Here is a 15,606-nt window from a genome sequence, read left to right on the forward strand (position 1 = left end):
TATGAAGACAGAATTAAAACATGGCAAGACAACAGTAGGATTCAATTATTCAAATGAATTCCGGTTTGTCTGAGGCCCAGCAAGAGAGGAAGAGAAAAATGGAGAAAGAGACAGCTGCAGAGAAATATTAACAACGAACGATAGAAAACTAGAGGAGGGCTTTTCAAAAGAACGCTGACCTCGTCCAGTTTCTCCGTCTGGCTCTTGAGACGACACATGCCGCTGGACATGTGGCTGTTCTCCTCCTCCAGTGTCTGGACTCTGTGGAGGGGAGGAGAGGTTAGCTGCACCTCGCGCACACACAGCCGGGCTCCCAGGTCAACACAGACCCCGGGACTCTTCATCGACCACCTGGTCTGTCCTTAACCACCACAACATGGTGGAAACAACAGGAAATACAAAACAACTTGAAAAATGTTGCGGTTGATTTCTAGTGAACAAACATCTTATTCAAATGATTTGAATAATACGCTAATGGCTCTATCTGCTGGGCTGAGAGACAAAAAGAGAGAGAGATCTAGAGAGGGTGGGAGAGAGAGAGATCTGGAGAGAAAGGGAGAGAGAGAGATCTAGAGAGAGAGGGAGAGAGAGAGATCTGGAGAGAGAGGGAGAGAGAGAGATCTGGAGAGAAAGGGAGAGAGAGAGATCTGGAGAGAAAGGGAGGGAGAGAGATCTAGAGAGAGAGGGAGAGAGAGAGATCTGGAGAGAGAGAGATCTAGAGAGAGAGGGAGAGAAAGTATGTGTATGTCCTTGACAGTGTTTGGTTTGGAGTAGTGTGCTAATGTTTATGTGTGTGTGTGTGTGTGTGTGTGTGTGTGTGTGTGTGTGTGTGTGTGTGTGTGTGTGTGTGTGTGTGTGTGTGTGTGTGCGTGTGTATGTGTGTGTGTGTGTGCGTCCACCTCACCGGTTCTTCAGCAGCTCTATGTGTGTGTTCGTGTCCCTCTCCATCTTGCTGAAGGCCTCCCGGTGGCGCCTCCCCTCCTCCTCCACGTTGAGCTCGGCCTGCGCCTCCTGGTCCTTCAGCTGCTCCTCTAGCTCGTTCACCCTGACCCCACACACAGGGAGAGGCCAGAGGTTGGGACGCGGCACCACCACCTTCCACGCTAGGGTTTGCTCAATAGTGGTCAATCCATTTGGAGGAACATCAGAATGTTACTCCACGATATTATACACGCACGTTTATAAAATCAATAACTCGGGTCCTTGATTCAGATTTTGCCATTCTAACATACTCACATATTACAACATACTGGTGACAGCATAACAATTCAATGCTAGTAATAATGCACCACCAATCTCAAAGAATGCTAGCCTGTGTTGCTTCGCTACCATTTATCTGTTTTGAGGAACTATATTGTGAAAAGCTAGGGGGGGATTTAAAGAGGGAGTGAACACAAAATCGATTTTGTTTTTGCTTTAAACTTTAAACTCATATATGATCGTCAACATCGTCATCTATGGCTTTTTATCACAGAAATGAGGACGATATTAAGTAAAAACAAGAGTAAAAAGCCTATGTGTTTCCCAAAAACACTACCTGAACATGCCACTCTGCTTCAAACGCAAGTAACAGCCTTTTCAGGATGCCGAAGTGCCTGTAAGTATACTCTTCAACGTCACGACCATGGGACACCGGGGCGTGTGTGGATGTGTAGAGCTCTGTTTGGGCAATGATTTAATGTGGCCTCAGAGAAAGGGTAAAGCCTCTCAGATCCCTACAGTATAACGCCAAGATGTGTGTGTAGATGTGTGGAGCTTCATCTGAGCAGCGGGTCATTTGAATGTCCTGTGTCCAACTGAGGGTTAATTATAACACTTATCCACAACAACAGTACTAGAAAAGTTTCACAAAGTTGCAGTGGGTTGTAGCATGGAACAAAACAAATCTCAATATTCGAATTCCAGCTAAAACAGTGGGTACACTGACACTTTAACGACGCCTCCCAGCTGTTCTAAAATCACCATGTAATGGAGCAACTGTAAACCAATTCCTCTCGTGGCTTATTGCTTAAGTATCTGTTGCAGTACTGAAGCTTGCAGACAAGAGTAGTCAACTACTGCTTTCCCATAGCTAATAGATGACTCACAGATCCACATTCAAATATCATTTGATCAAACTCTCCAACCTCAAGAGCCTTAAGGGGGAAAACTCACAAAACCCAAAGGATAAAGACAAACAGATTGGGCTAACACAAACTAAACACATTTAGTCTAAATTATCATGATTGTGTTTTTAAACTTGTTGCGACCGAACATGATGATCAGGCTGCCCTAAAACATCCTGATAACATATTTTTCTCAGATGCTATTTGAGCATTTTCAGTTCATGTCCATAGATAGGTCTTCATTTCAAGGTAGCCCCTAGCTAAAGACCCCAAGGATCAGTGGTCTTCCTGTACCTGTGTACCAGCTGTGTGTTCTCCTGTTTGAGTTTGGACTTGAGATCGCTGTTCAGCAGACTGTCATTCTCCAGCTCTGCCACCTTCTTCTCAAGGAAACACACCTGGAGGCCGGAGAGCAAGAGAGAGCGACACAGACAGGGAGTCAGACAGACGGATTGACAGATCCACAAACAAACAGCGAGACACCTACACTGTAAATGCTCCTAGAATTTTCCAAAACAATGAAGAATGTGCACTGTCAATGATCCATGCAGTCCATCCATCCTCTTATGAGCTTCATACTATTACACAATAATCTCAATCTCATTAAGGAAAGAGAAAGCTGCCATAAAAAAACGACATAGTTCAGGAGATACATGGTGGTGGTGGTAGTTTATTTAGCTTCTGAGATATCAAACAGGCTGGTCATCATTTAGACTACCAACTACTTCACCAAGTTAGGAGAAAACACACACACACACACTTACTTTCTCATTGATGTCCAAATCACAGGAGTCAATGCTATCCCTGAACAAGTCTTCAGTGCTGCCGTGGCTACTGCTCAAGTTGCTGTGTTGGAGCAGCTGCCTGCTCAACACACACACACACACACACACACACACACACACACACACACACACACACACACACACACACACACACACACACACACACACACACACACACACACACACACACACACACACACAAAGATTAAAATCGGTACAGGAAGGGGAACAGCAGCAGTGGGAATACACAGAGGTGAGAAAAAAAGGCAGATGATATGTGTGTGTGTGTGTGTGTGTTCTACACTGCTGTAAGGCACCTGCACGCTCGGGAAAGATGGCTGCTGCTACCAGAATGAGATTTGGTGGTTCACCAAATAGACACATGCCTGCCGCATACTGCTAGTACACACTCAAACCAAGCATTTGTACTCATACACACAACATATGGAAACACATTAACCCAACCCACAGGACATTCAAGCACACACTCGCACTGAAATGGGACATCCATACAACCTTGCTCTCTCTCCGATAGATGAAATGACCTAACATTCTCCAGTTCATTATGGAGATGAATGACCAGCAGGGACAAAGACAGAGCAGAGAGAGATGTTGAGAGGCAAGGGGAGGAGGACGAGGAGAAGGAGAATGAGGAAGAGGAAGAGACTAGCAGAAAGAGATGTGAGTGGTGAGCACAAGAGGAAGGGCTGGCCAATAAAGCCAGAAGTACTAGCTGTGCTTGTGACTAGGTAGACCTGGGTACACAGAGGAGAGATTTGCCTCCAAAGAATACATACATCCGCTCCGGTAGCTACACTGTTTCCATTCTGTCCCAATAGCTCACGCCCAGCGAGGGGGAGAAGTAGGACACAGCCCATGATGGATTACAGCCAACATGGAGACTCGTTAATGCAATGGTACAACAGCGTCTCACCCAGTATCTATGGGTCCTATGGTTTAGGGACACTTCATTCTTCTAACTTATTATACCATTGTCTCAACCAGTATCTATGGGTCCTTGGGTTTAGGGTGGTAGTTGTCATGGTAACCGGTCCAAAGACTCATCTAATACACAGAACAGCACACTCTTAAAGCAACAAAACAACTCAATTCATAAAAGGGATTGGCTGACTATGAAATGCTGCTAGCTGTATAACAGGTATGCCAAAAAACAGTGGGCGTACCTGACTCCTAACTACAAATGAGTCAGGACTAATTAACTCGAAGTTTGGTCACAGTACTGCTTACAGTTCCTTATAACCACTGTGTGTATATGTCATCTGTTTGTGTAACAGTGTGGGCGTAAGTGAGGATTACGTAGAAAATTAAACAATGACTTGGCGCGCACACACACACACACACACACACACACACACACACACACACACAGACACACACACACACACACACACACACACACACACACACACCAACATACCTTCCAAAGGCAGTGCTGGAGATTTTCCGATTGGGGCTACAATAGACAAAAAAACAAAGAAATGATCATCATTTAATGACAAAATAGCAGGTAAAATACTCGAGACATGTTTAGCTGCAACCAAACACATTCCTGGAGCAGCACTCTGATGGCAATGTCTATATATCTTGCAATGTAATAACACATCAGAATCCGTACACAAGTTCCTTTTCCTTTTCATAGTCTGCTGCTACTAACTCTATCTTCATCTTCCTATACCTTTTTTCTGTACTTTTCAAACCACTTTGCATCCCTATGCCTCCTAACCATGAATGCCCGGAGCTTCTTCTAAGGAGCTCTCTGCTTCATTCCTAAGGGAACGAGGTGTGATCAGTGCGGCTCTGTTTGGTCCAACAGCTCTGCTACCTCAGGGTGAAACTGTGTCCCACCGTCTCCTGGGTGATACAAGTCATGCTACGTATTCTATTCTTCTCTCATGCTGACATCTTTCTGCACATTAATTCTCTGAAAGAAAGTCCACGTAAGCTACCGTTTAAAATGCAGTTAAGGTAGGGGTTTCTACGATTAACTGACAACCATAATATTGCACTATAGTTTCATTTCGGATTCAAATAAAATCTGTTTTGTCAGAGCCCAGTATTGATTAGATATTTATTTTGTAGTCTGTTTATATGCAATAAGCAGTACAATAAACACACACCACACACAGTTAATATAAACACTGTCTACGCTACCTTTCTTTTATTTCTTTTTAAATGGATGGAGATAATTTCGAGTGTATTTTTTTTTTACACATCCAATTTAGAAAAATTCTGGTATAGTACTGTTACATAAAGTGGATACTGAGGTACATATAGTTAAGCATGCGTGTGTGGGAGAGAGTGAGCTTCTCTATTGCCGACCAGCATGGATAACACGTCTAAGAATAGTCGGCTCTAACAATGGTTAAAGCTGTCAGAGGACTGACGTGCTAGTCTCAAATCTAGACGTTAGATAACACTCCACCTGGATTTATACTGCATCCAGATTGACCTTATCTAACACCTCAAATAAATTAAAACTGAATGCTGTGAATAACAACGGTGGTCTTCATGTATGTCTGTGTCAAATACATCATAGTCTACATGCATGTCTGTACACAAATACATGCATGAGTGTCTCACATGCATGCATGTGTGTACCACATACAGTACATGCATGTGTGTACACACATACATGCAAGTGTGTACCACATACATACATGGTTGCACACACATACATACATGGGTGTACACGCATGCATTCAAGTGTGTACACACATGCATGCCAGCGTGTATGGTTTGTACCTGTTGGATTTTAGGTTCTTCAGCCTGGCATCCAGGTCGTTCAGCAGGTTGACCTTCTTGCAGCACTGGGAGCAGTAGACGTCCATCTGGTCTCCCGGGCACAGGTGACGCACCTTGCGAGGAGTTTGGCCCGCACTGTACATAAAACATAGCCGCACAAAAATAATGACCCAACCATACCGTCACAGACACACAACACAAATAAGAAAACATGAATTCGCCTATTAGGATAAATTGCTTAAGATCTCAGGTACTATTGGCCTATAGTACCTATATAGAGTTAACCTCAAGCATTTTCCCAAGGGTAAACTGAAGCAGCAAAACCTTCAGCATCTTGGTGACAATAACCCACGGAACGAGGTCGAGGCCCCCAGTGAGTGAGCTTTAAACTCATTAGATCCTGCTGTTTATCCTGACTCTTCGTCAGGAGGGGTTTCAGGCCTTGAGAGCTCCATACATATTCATTAGCGAAACCATGTGTAAGAGGATTAGCTCTCCTCAGCTCCCTGGAATGGCCTGACTGCATCGCGTCCCTGCTCAGCATACCAACCACGCAGGACTTAAAAAGAACACAGGGAAAACCGCCTCGGGTGGGCGGTTGGAACCCAAGTGCGCTCGTGTTACTGGAGCTCACCTATTGGCCGTATTAATAGGAATGCAGTTTCAGACTCTTAAGGCCTAGTTTTATAAATGTTAGAGGTCCAGCTTAATGGTCTTAAAGAGCTTACTATTCAACTAAGTTAACTAACGAAGTACTAACGCCATCTCTCTCTCTCGCTCTTTCTCTCTCAGATGAATACAGTGTAAATGATAGCAGTAAGCATGTTATCGAGTTTGTCTGGCCACTTCTCTCGCCTCCACATTCTCAAAGCCATAATCGACGCGAAGTCATGAAGTCATCGAAGTCATGATCACATCTTTGCTTATGTACACCTCCAGACTCGAAAATAACAAAAACCAAGAAACATTGTGTTCATGATTCAATCAATAGTGAAATATTCAGAGTATATTGCTTTGAAATGCAGTGCGTGCGTGCGCGTGTGTGTGCGTGTGTGTGTGTATGTGTGTGTGTGTGTATGTGTGTGTGTGCGCGTGTCTCTTTCCCTCTCTCTCCCACCTGGAAGGGACAGAGGATCCCAGGTCGGAGTAGATGTGGGTGCGGCTCTCGTCCTCAGCGCTGGGGCTGCTGGGAGTGTAGTCTGGCTCTTCCCCCACGCCGTAGTCCTCAAACTGCTCCTCGTACAGAGAGGCAGAGGACCGGGTCGACAGGTCAGAGGTCACTGAAGTGCTGGTGTTACCTCGCCTGAAAGAAGACACAAACACACAGCAGCAGTTTGAGTGGTGAGAATGTCTTTTAACCCAAAATATAAAAACATTTGAAATGCATTTAGTTCCTGCATTTAAATCATTCTGTCAGAGTTTCAGCAGGGTACTGAGATATATTTGATTCACTTGATTAATATCACTTCATTGCCAAATGAATGAGTCAATTTTTCTACATATTTGTTAATCATTTAATCAAATTTATTTTCTTTTCATTTCTACTTGATAACGTCCTGCTATGTTGGTGTTTGTCCAAGACAGAAGCAGCGCCACGGCCCCCTGCAGAGCCCCTGACTCACTTGTGCGTGGGGATGAAGAGCTCCCCCAGGGAGTCCTCCTTGTCCCCCGGCCGGGCCGGCCCCTCGGAGCTGTCTGACCCCTGGGTGCTCCCCACCGCGCTGTCCCTGTCCGACTCCCTCTCCTCCTCCAGCTCCTCCTCGTCCCGGGGGCAGGGCCGACCCTCTGTGGCGGTGTCAGCACTGGCCCGCGTGCACATGATGATGGGACGCGCCCGCGACTCCTCACCGCACTGCCCGAGAGGAAGGGGAGGAGGGATAGCAATGATCATGAGTACTCACAGTAACAAACAAGCAGCAGGGCAAAGCAGGTCGTGAACTCAGAGAGTGCCTCAAGTCAGGCTCCATATTGCCTTCCACTTAAACAATATCATTGCAGCCTGACGCAAGCAGAACATGACCTTAAATCAGCCTGACCAAACAGCTGGAAGACACGGCAGGGAAAGGGGAGAGGAGGAGAACAGGGGGAGACGGGGGGGGGGGGGAAATCGGAGGAGGAGAGATAAGGGGTAGACAGACCTAAAATACGGTCCAATTTGAGGCTTTTTATCTCCCTTACTACAAGCTAAGAGAACTTGCTCTAAATTGCTCCCTACCATTAAAATGAACAGTTTTCTTTGTGTGATCTTTGCATGATTATTACCATATTCTTCCAACCACAGCATACAATGAAGTTGTGCTTTTTTCAATTTGTGTGTTTCAAGTAGTGCTGGGCGATTTGCCCCCCCAAAAAAATCTATAAACAACAAGTATATATATTTTTTAATTTTTTTTCATTCTTTTATTTTTTTCAATAATCTATTTTATTTTTTAAAAATCGTCCTAAAAAATTAATTCGAATTACGATTAAAAATCTATTAATTGCCCAGCTTTAGTTTCAACCTCTGACTTTGACTGTGCAGCCACCGGCACAGACTTACACGCAACATTGTAGTCATAGGATGTAGTCATGTCACCGGACAATCTGAACAGAACAGCATCCTCCACCAGCTTCGAGAGCGAGAGAGAGCGAGAGCGAGAGAAAGAAAGAAAGAAAGAAAGAAAGACAGAAAGAAAGAAAGAAAGAAAGAGAGAGAGTGTGAGATTGTGGCGAGAAAGTGAAAATGAGAAAGGAAATGAGGATGTGATGGGGCAGGCATAAATATATCCGGCAAACATAACGAAACAACCAAACGCACCTTCAAAACTTAACCACGTTTTCTCTTTAACTTTCCACTTGACATACACTCAACGGTGTAGTCATAGGATGTCATAGGATGACAAGCCATCTGAACAACAGAACAGCATCAGCTTCAAGTGAGAGAATGAGAGAGCAAGATGTAAGGAATCACTTTGAGGTGTGCCTGACACTCATGAGTTGCTCTGACGAGCATGCAAACAATGTGTGTGTGTGCAGGATGTGTCTGTGTTCATTACCAGTTGTTTAAAAGAAGAGTGCATACATTTGTGTGTTCATGTGCACCCATCCAAAGTTTGTATGTAATCATGCATTTTCATGTTTAGGTGCTGTGCAATTACAGGTTCGCTTGACCTCTGAGTGGAGACCGCTGCTGGTTTCATGGGAAATCCCTTGGTGTAATGACTGGCATCCCTAGACAACACTGTGCTCTGTGATGTTGGCTCCTGAAAGCACAAGCACAGCTAGACGGTTGCCCTCTGAGGTGTTGTTGGCTGTGTAGTACAAGTGGTTTGTTTGCTGCCGTCTGCTCCTCTCAATTTATACACCTTGTCACTAGAGCCCTACTGATATATAGGCTGGCCAATTTTATCGGCCGACATTGGCCTATCACAGATATCACGTATCGGTGTATAGGTTTGCCGATATGCGCCGATATGAAAAGGTGTCGATTTATGAATGTATTGAGCTCTTTATAAATCCTCTCCCTTCATTGTTGAAACTCTAAATGCTTTAACTGAGTACATCCACGTAAACAATACCAACACTAACAGTTTGACATCATGTTCTTTCTAAAATTAAGTAGCTCCTCCCCATACTACAGGTTGTTGGTTCCTTTAGCTCATGGTTTTAATGCCATGTTGCTGGAGGGTGAGCAGCAAATCCCAAGGAGCTGCTCTACCCCCCACGATACCACTATATATATATATATATATATATATATATATATATATATATATATATATATATATATATATATATATATATATATATATATATATATATTGTGGCAGACGGCAGGGAGGAGTGAGGGGAGTGGTGTATCTGGCAACCTGCTAGCTCCACCCCCAAGCCTTACATGGACTTCCTCCCTGTAATGATGTAAGCCTGAGGATCGTTATGCAGGAGTGCTTGGGGTTAAAGGGAAGAGCAGGCTACCACATGGGAGAGCCAGAGCTAGGGCTAGCCAACTACAGAGAGCAACTGTGGGACCTTCTGGGAGTACTGTACCACTGCCGACTAGAGAGAGACCGATGGTTGTACCATTGGATGGAGTAGGGATATGGATTGTACCTTAACAGAGGTGGATGACCCTTTTCCCACCCTGGTGGTTTTTATTTACACTGTAAATAAATCACCTTGACTCTGAACTGCTCTGTGTTGTGTGGTTAACTGTTCAACATGGTGGCGTGGAAACCCCACACCCACTGTCCCGCTACAACACACACACACACACACACACACACACACACACACACACACACACAATACATCGATATCAACTCCTTAAATCCAGTATCGGTCGGGCTCTGCTTGTCACCTCAAGATACTTTGTTTGAAGCAATCTCTTCTAGGTTGTTCCTCTCCTGTTCTAAACAATGTGTGTTTTCTATCTGAAGTGGATTAGTAGGTGGCATTACTTAAAAGCGGCAAACCAGACTTATAGCGCAACACCCTAGAATACGCCTTTCTCATACGTCACAAACTCGGCACGTACACACAACTCAATATGCAGTGAAGGGCGGATGATAACAGCGGGAGGTTGAGAATAATGAAAACAATTATGTAGACGCTGTTACGTGGTACCCAAGTAAATATGTACAATAAAGACAGATGACAGACGGGTACAAAATCCGACATTTTCAAGATAATATATTCTTCTTCTGAACATGTGTTTACTGTTGACCTTCAGATGTAGATCCTTTACAGTAAATAAACAACATGTTAACTTCAAGAGTCTTTTAGTAGGATCACGTAGTGGGGGGTCTGGAACCGGGGAGGGAGGGTAGGGGGTGGGTGGGTTTGTCACTGTTCTCTTTTTTTGGTCTCTTGATTTACTTATTGTTTGTTTGTAAAATGTAAACAAAAAAAAAGAATTTATCAAAAAAAATAAAAACATGTTAAATTATCAGTTTTATATATGTAATGTAGATGCATGTTTGTTGGTACTGTAGTTCAGTGCACTGTGCGTGCAGTGTGCCGCTCATGTACAGTAACCGTGTGTCCTGTTGAACTCTCAGGGCCCTACCCTCTGCTGTGTTTACACAGGAGCGGGTCTACGCAGGCACCAAGCACTATTTGCATTGGCTGCAGTGACGTTGGCCGTAGATCACAGCTGATGACCTTCCCAAAGTGTCCGGGCAGAAAGGGTTCAGGCAACACAGAAATGTGTCCTTTCCTCAAATTAACACTTCTATGGCACCAAATAGGTGGTAATGTGATCCCTATAGCTTCTATTATTAGCTAACAAAGAGTTTCAACTGTATTTTCCTTTACAGTCTTTACATCCATCACAGTTTAATTTGCTGTTGTTTTACTTGAAACCATTTCTGCAGTGTGACACACGCATCACACACACACACACACACACTATAACTATCTATAGGATATCAAATGTACATAGTGTATAATGTATTGAAGTAATAGTGTATTAATAGTGTAAATGTATATAGTCTATGATGTGTACATATTGTATTGTATTAATATTGTATATATTGTATATATATAGTTTAAATGTACGTAGTGTATTAACTATTGTATTAATAGTGTTTCTCGTAGTAGTGTAGTTACATTGTTAACGTCCTTAGTGCAACATGAATTGTATTAACAGTGTATTAATAGAGTTAATGTACATAGTGTATCATGTATTAATAGTGCAATAATAGTATTAATGTAAATAGTGTCTTACATATATTGTATTAAACGTTTATCAATCAATTTTGTATCATGTTTTGTATGAATAGTGTAAATGTACACATTGTTTTTATTTGATTACGATTTGCTGTAGTGTTGAAACTCAAAATATTTACAACTATGTTGTGTTCTTATGTCCCAAATACTGAGAAATTACAACATCGAAAAAGAATGAAACACAAAGCAATTTCTTCATTTGTATGCTTTGGAAAGTAAGCTTTGGTCACCATGCTCATGTTTTTGTCTGTTGGAGTAACAGACCAAAAGATACAGAGAGAGGGTGATACAAACACAGAAACACAGACAAAGACAGATACACAGACACAGAGACAGAGACACAGAGACACAGACACAGATTTGTTTGAATTTATTTGCCTGTTGACACAGTACCTGCCAGCCACACTCTCTTTGGCTAAGTTCCTCTACAGATTCCCCCATAACAGTGCGTAGTTGTTGCAGAGGCACAGAAGGTATTCTTAGAAAACAGGAAATGTCCAAAGAGTCTTCACACGCACACTGAATTTTTTAACAATGTTAAAACAGCAATATTAAACTACTGCAGAGAACTTAAACAAATTTGAAAAAATAAACAGCTCGGAAACTCATTCAAATGCTTGTACATATACCCCCCCCCCCCACACCACACACACTTCGTTATTTTGTTCCAAAAAAGGGACTGTCCCGACACATATTTTCTCACCCTGAACAACAACAACATTGGAAAGGCGAATAATGGGACTCTCCCTCCTGTCTCTGCCTTAGCCTGTCTGAGGGGCAGAGGGTCAATACACTTTTACTGCTGAGCAAATCATTAACCTGCCCATGTGCTGTGGGGCAGAGCATTATGTGGACGGACGTGCATTTCAAGGCCCTATCGATTCACGTTTAGGAGGACAGAGAAGGAGCTGGCTTTAGGTCTCACCATGACTTGGCAGTAGAGTGGAACAAAGCAGAGGCTCTCAGATTGCTCTCATGAATTTAAAATATAATATAAATAAAGCATTGCACCCTGGAACTTTGAGCGGACAGCCGATACGCGATTGAAGATGAATCATGCCCAATGAGCTGGTGTTCAGCATTCGTTCATGTTTGATTAAAAATAAAGGGATATGCTAAGATATCTGTACATTAGCATTTACCCGTCTTACCCAGATTCAGACGAGTTGTGTAATTCCAAATCCCTTATTAAAAGTCCAGGAGGAAGGTTTGCTGAGTTGGCATTTGCTTTTCTGTTAGCTACTTCCAGTGACTTGCATTAACAGGCACACAATAATATTGTGATTATTAGGCTACCTGTAATATGCCACTACCTCAATAATATACCCGCTGCTTCTGGCTGGGCCGTCTATGAGGAGGATAACCTGTTAGCGAGGCATTAAGAAAATAGTGAAAATAGTGCCAAACTATCGGTGTGTTTGTGGCAGAATGTGGTATGTGGTTCACTCAAATTCAAAGACGAGAATTCACTACATTCAACGACACCAATTCACCTCATTGAACAACGTGAATTTGCCACATTCAACGACAAAAATTTGCCTCATTCAACAACGTGAATTCAACTCAATCTTGGGTTCGCGCAAGTGAATTTTTTCACTTGATGCTGAATCCCTAGTGCAATTCCAAGCCACACACACCATGAGTGTAGTAAAGAAAGGGAGCAGGAGAAAATAAGAGATAATGTCATCACTCAAGGTAATAGGCTTGACTCCGAGGCATTATCCCGTTCATCGCCCCTCGACATTTCTCACTTGCTTCGTCTCTACTATCAGTTAACATCACCCATTCTTCTCCCCACACTATTCTTACTCTGCTCAGTTTTGTCTGTCTGTCTGACTACATCCTAATTTTTGATTCAGTCAGGCTACTGTGAAAAATCACTGCTTATGGAAACACAGCTACTCTTCCGACGCAACACACACACATCAAAGACACACACACCACAACCAAAGAACTAATGACTCATCATGTATCGTCACTTTGTGAGGCAAGAGTGTGGATACGAGAGGTTTGCCAACACAAGAGACATTCAGCCTCCCTACTGAAACTGCCCTGTGTGAGAACGTCCTCAGCCTCCACGCTCCTCCCTCTCCAGTCAGCTCCAAGGAACACACTGGCACACATTGAAACCCCTTCAGCGCAGGTGTACCAACCAACCGGATTCTGTACACACACATAAGGCAGACACACACACACACACCACGCTATCTTACCCGTTTGGCTGACATAGAACACACACACACACACACACACACACACACACACACACACACACACACACACACACAGGTTTGCTCCACCTAATGCCCAGGGGGAGCAGGTAACTGCTTGGGTTACAAGGAATGTAGTCCGGGAACAGAGGACAATGTAGGGAGGAGAAGGGTACTGGAGACACTTGGAACATTGTGAAGAGAACGCACACCACAGCCACATGCAAACACACACAGCGTTCATTCGTTTTACTGACGCAATGGTCAGTAAAACATAGTTCTAAATGGAAGACAAGAATCATGAAGAACAAGCCCAACCGTTGCTGTTGTCAGAGACGTGATTACACGCACAAACTGTTGGAGCACAGCAGACATACATCCTTTTAATGTGAGCATGCGCGTTTGTGTGAGTTACTTTGCCATTGGTGTATTTCTTAAGTTTCTTCCTTTGTAAGAAAACACACAGCCAGGGATCTAATGAAAAGGTAATCTAACCTTTACCTTGTGTGTAAAGGTGTGTGTGTGTGTGTGTGTGTGTGTGTGTGTGTGTGTGAGAGAGATCCTTCCATTTAGGTACAGTGCAATTGATACTATTTGGAAAAATAAAACAGCTAGAATGTGTTTGTGTGTGCGTGATCCTTTGGGAAATGTAATCCTATACAACTGTGATACTATCTTAGAAAGAGAAAAAACAAATAAATATTTGCGTGTGCGTACGCATGAGAACGCAAATGAGAGAGAAAGACAACACGTGTGTGAGATAATCCTGTACTAAGTCTCCTAGTGCAGTTGTTATCTGACAGTGTCACGCCCAACGCAGACTAGGCGTGATTGCATGCGTGTTGTTGCATGCATGTTATTGTTATGTACCATTCAACGACTGTGTCTGTTGGTTAATCCCTTGGTCCCTTAGGTTTCACCCACCTGTTCCAACTATGAGCAACAAGTGTGGAGCAATTGATCGTGTTTAACCAGCCACACCGTTCAGCCTGCTGCTTCTTACCAAAACAAGGAAGCCGCAGAGAACACACGAGTCACAAATACACGATAGATCCAGATGAGGATATTTCCTCTCATTATTGCCATCGCTTAGATGATCAGATTATGTGGAACCATGCATATAGAATTAGCATCAACCCCAACAGAGACCCTTTTGGCAATGCCAAATTGTTCCATAAACTCCCTGAGAATTGTGTGTGGAATCAACTTCTGACCATTCAAATAATCTCAATGTTCTTGCCTCAACCGATGCTTCACCCCCCCCCCACGCCCTCTCTCCTGTGTGTTTGTCACCAGCTCCATTGTGTGTGTGCTGGAGGGTCGGCCGGCTGTGGGTGAGACCAGTGTGGCGGCGGCGGCGGTCGGGGCAGACACCCAGCTGGTGGTCTGACCCCCGTTCCACTACAGCTGCCTGACCCCGCTGGCTTGAGAAAAGGCTCCCACAGTTCAATCCTAATCATGCTTCCACTGCTATGGGCCCAGCGCTACATTTTCTGTCTTGGGGAGAATTCCCTCATCTCAAAGAAAAGCTAATTATGATCAAATGAGAACCTTGTGTCCCTTGTGCACACAAATGTATATTTTCAAGGCAGATAAGGAGTTCATAAATAATATGAGTCCATATGCTCCAAGTAAAGAAAATATACTTCCTTCATTTAGAGAACCAACCTGTTGCACAGGGACAGAGCAGAGTGCGAGAGTTGGTAGTGCTGTGGATTATACTTCATTCATCTAGACCAGCTCAGCACGGATAATCGAGTTATTGTAGACCTACTTATCCACCGCACGGTACCCATATCAAATGACCCGGGCCAATCTGGAAACACAAAAACTGAGGTTTAACAAAAGGCAGGAATGCTCTTAAAGGAGTTCAGTTGCGGAACAATAGAGGTGTCTTTTTCCTTTTAAAGACCAAGTACAGCTTAATCTTATTATATAATGTCAGGGCACACAATGGGACTATCCATCAAGACTTCCAAGGCTTGTTTGGACATCACTTTTTGTTTTACGATTCCAACGACGATTCATAAACAAAAC

At 43.5% G+C, this 15,606-nt stretch overlaps 1 protein-coding gene across 4 annotated transcripts in view; it reads right to left on the reverse strand.

The window, feature by feature from the left end:
• rab11fip4b (RAB11 family interacting protein 4 (class II) b) overlaps positions 1–15,606 on the reverse strand; it is a 46,949-nt gene that overhangs the window by 5,525 nt on the left and 25,818 nt on the right. For all 4 annotated transcript variants that reach the window (XM_079729848.1, XM_079729849.1, XM_079729847.1 and 1 more), the window contains 8 exons: positions 7,276–7,505; positions 6,771–6,956; positions 5,654–5,788; positions 4,329–4,364; positions 2,870–2,969; positions 2,400–2,503; positions 905–1,045; positions 180–261 (listed from right to left, as the gene is read on the reverse strand). In XM_079729848.1, coding sequence (XP_079585974.1) covers positions 180–261; positions 905–1,045; positions 2,400–2,503; positions 2,870–2,969; positions 4,329–4,364; positions 5,654–5,788; positions 6,771–6,956; positions 7,276–7,505 — 1,014 coding nt within the window. The remainder of the gene's footprint in view (positions 1–179; positions 262–904; positions 1,046–2,399; positions 2,504–2,869; positions 2,970–4,328; positions 4,365–5,653; positions 5,789–6,770; positions 6,957–7,275; positions 7,506–15,606) is intronic.

This window comes from Pollachius pollachius (assembly GCF_949987615.1).
Source record: "Pollachius pollachius genome assembly, chromosome: 2".
Lineage (NCBI taxonomy): Eukaryota > Metazoa > Chordata > Actinopteri > Gadiformes > Gadidae > Pollachius > Pollachius pollachius.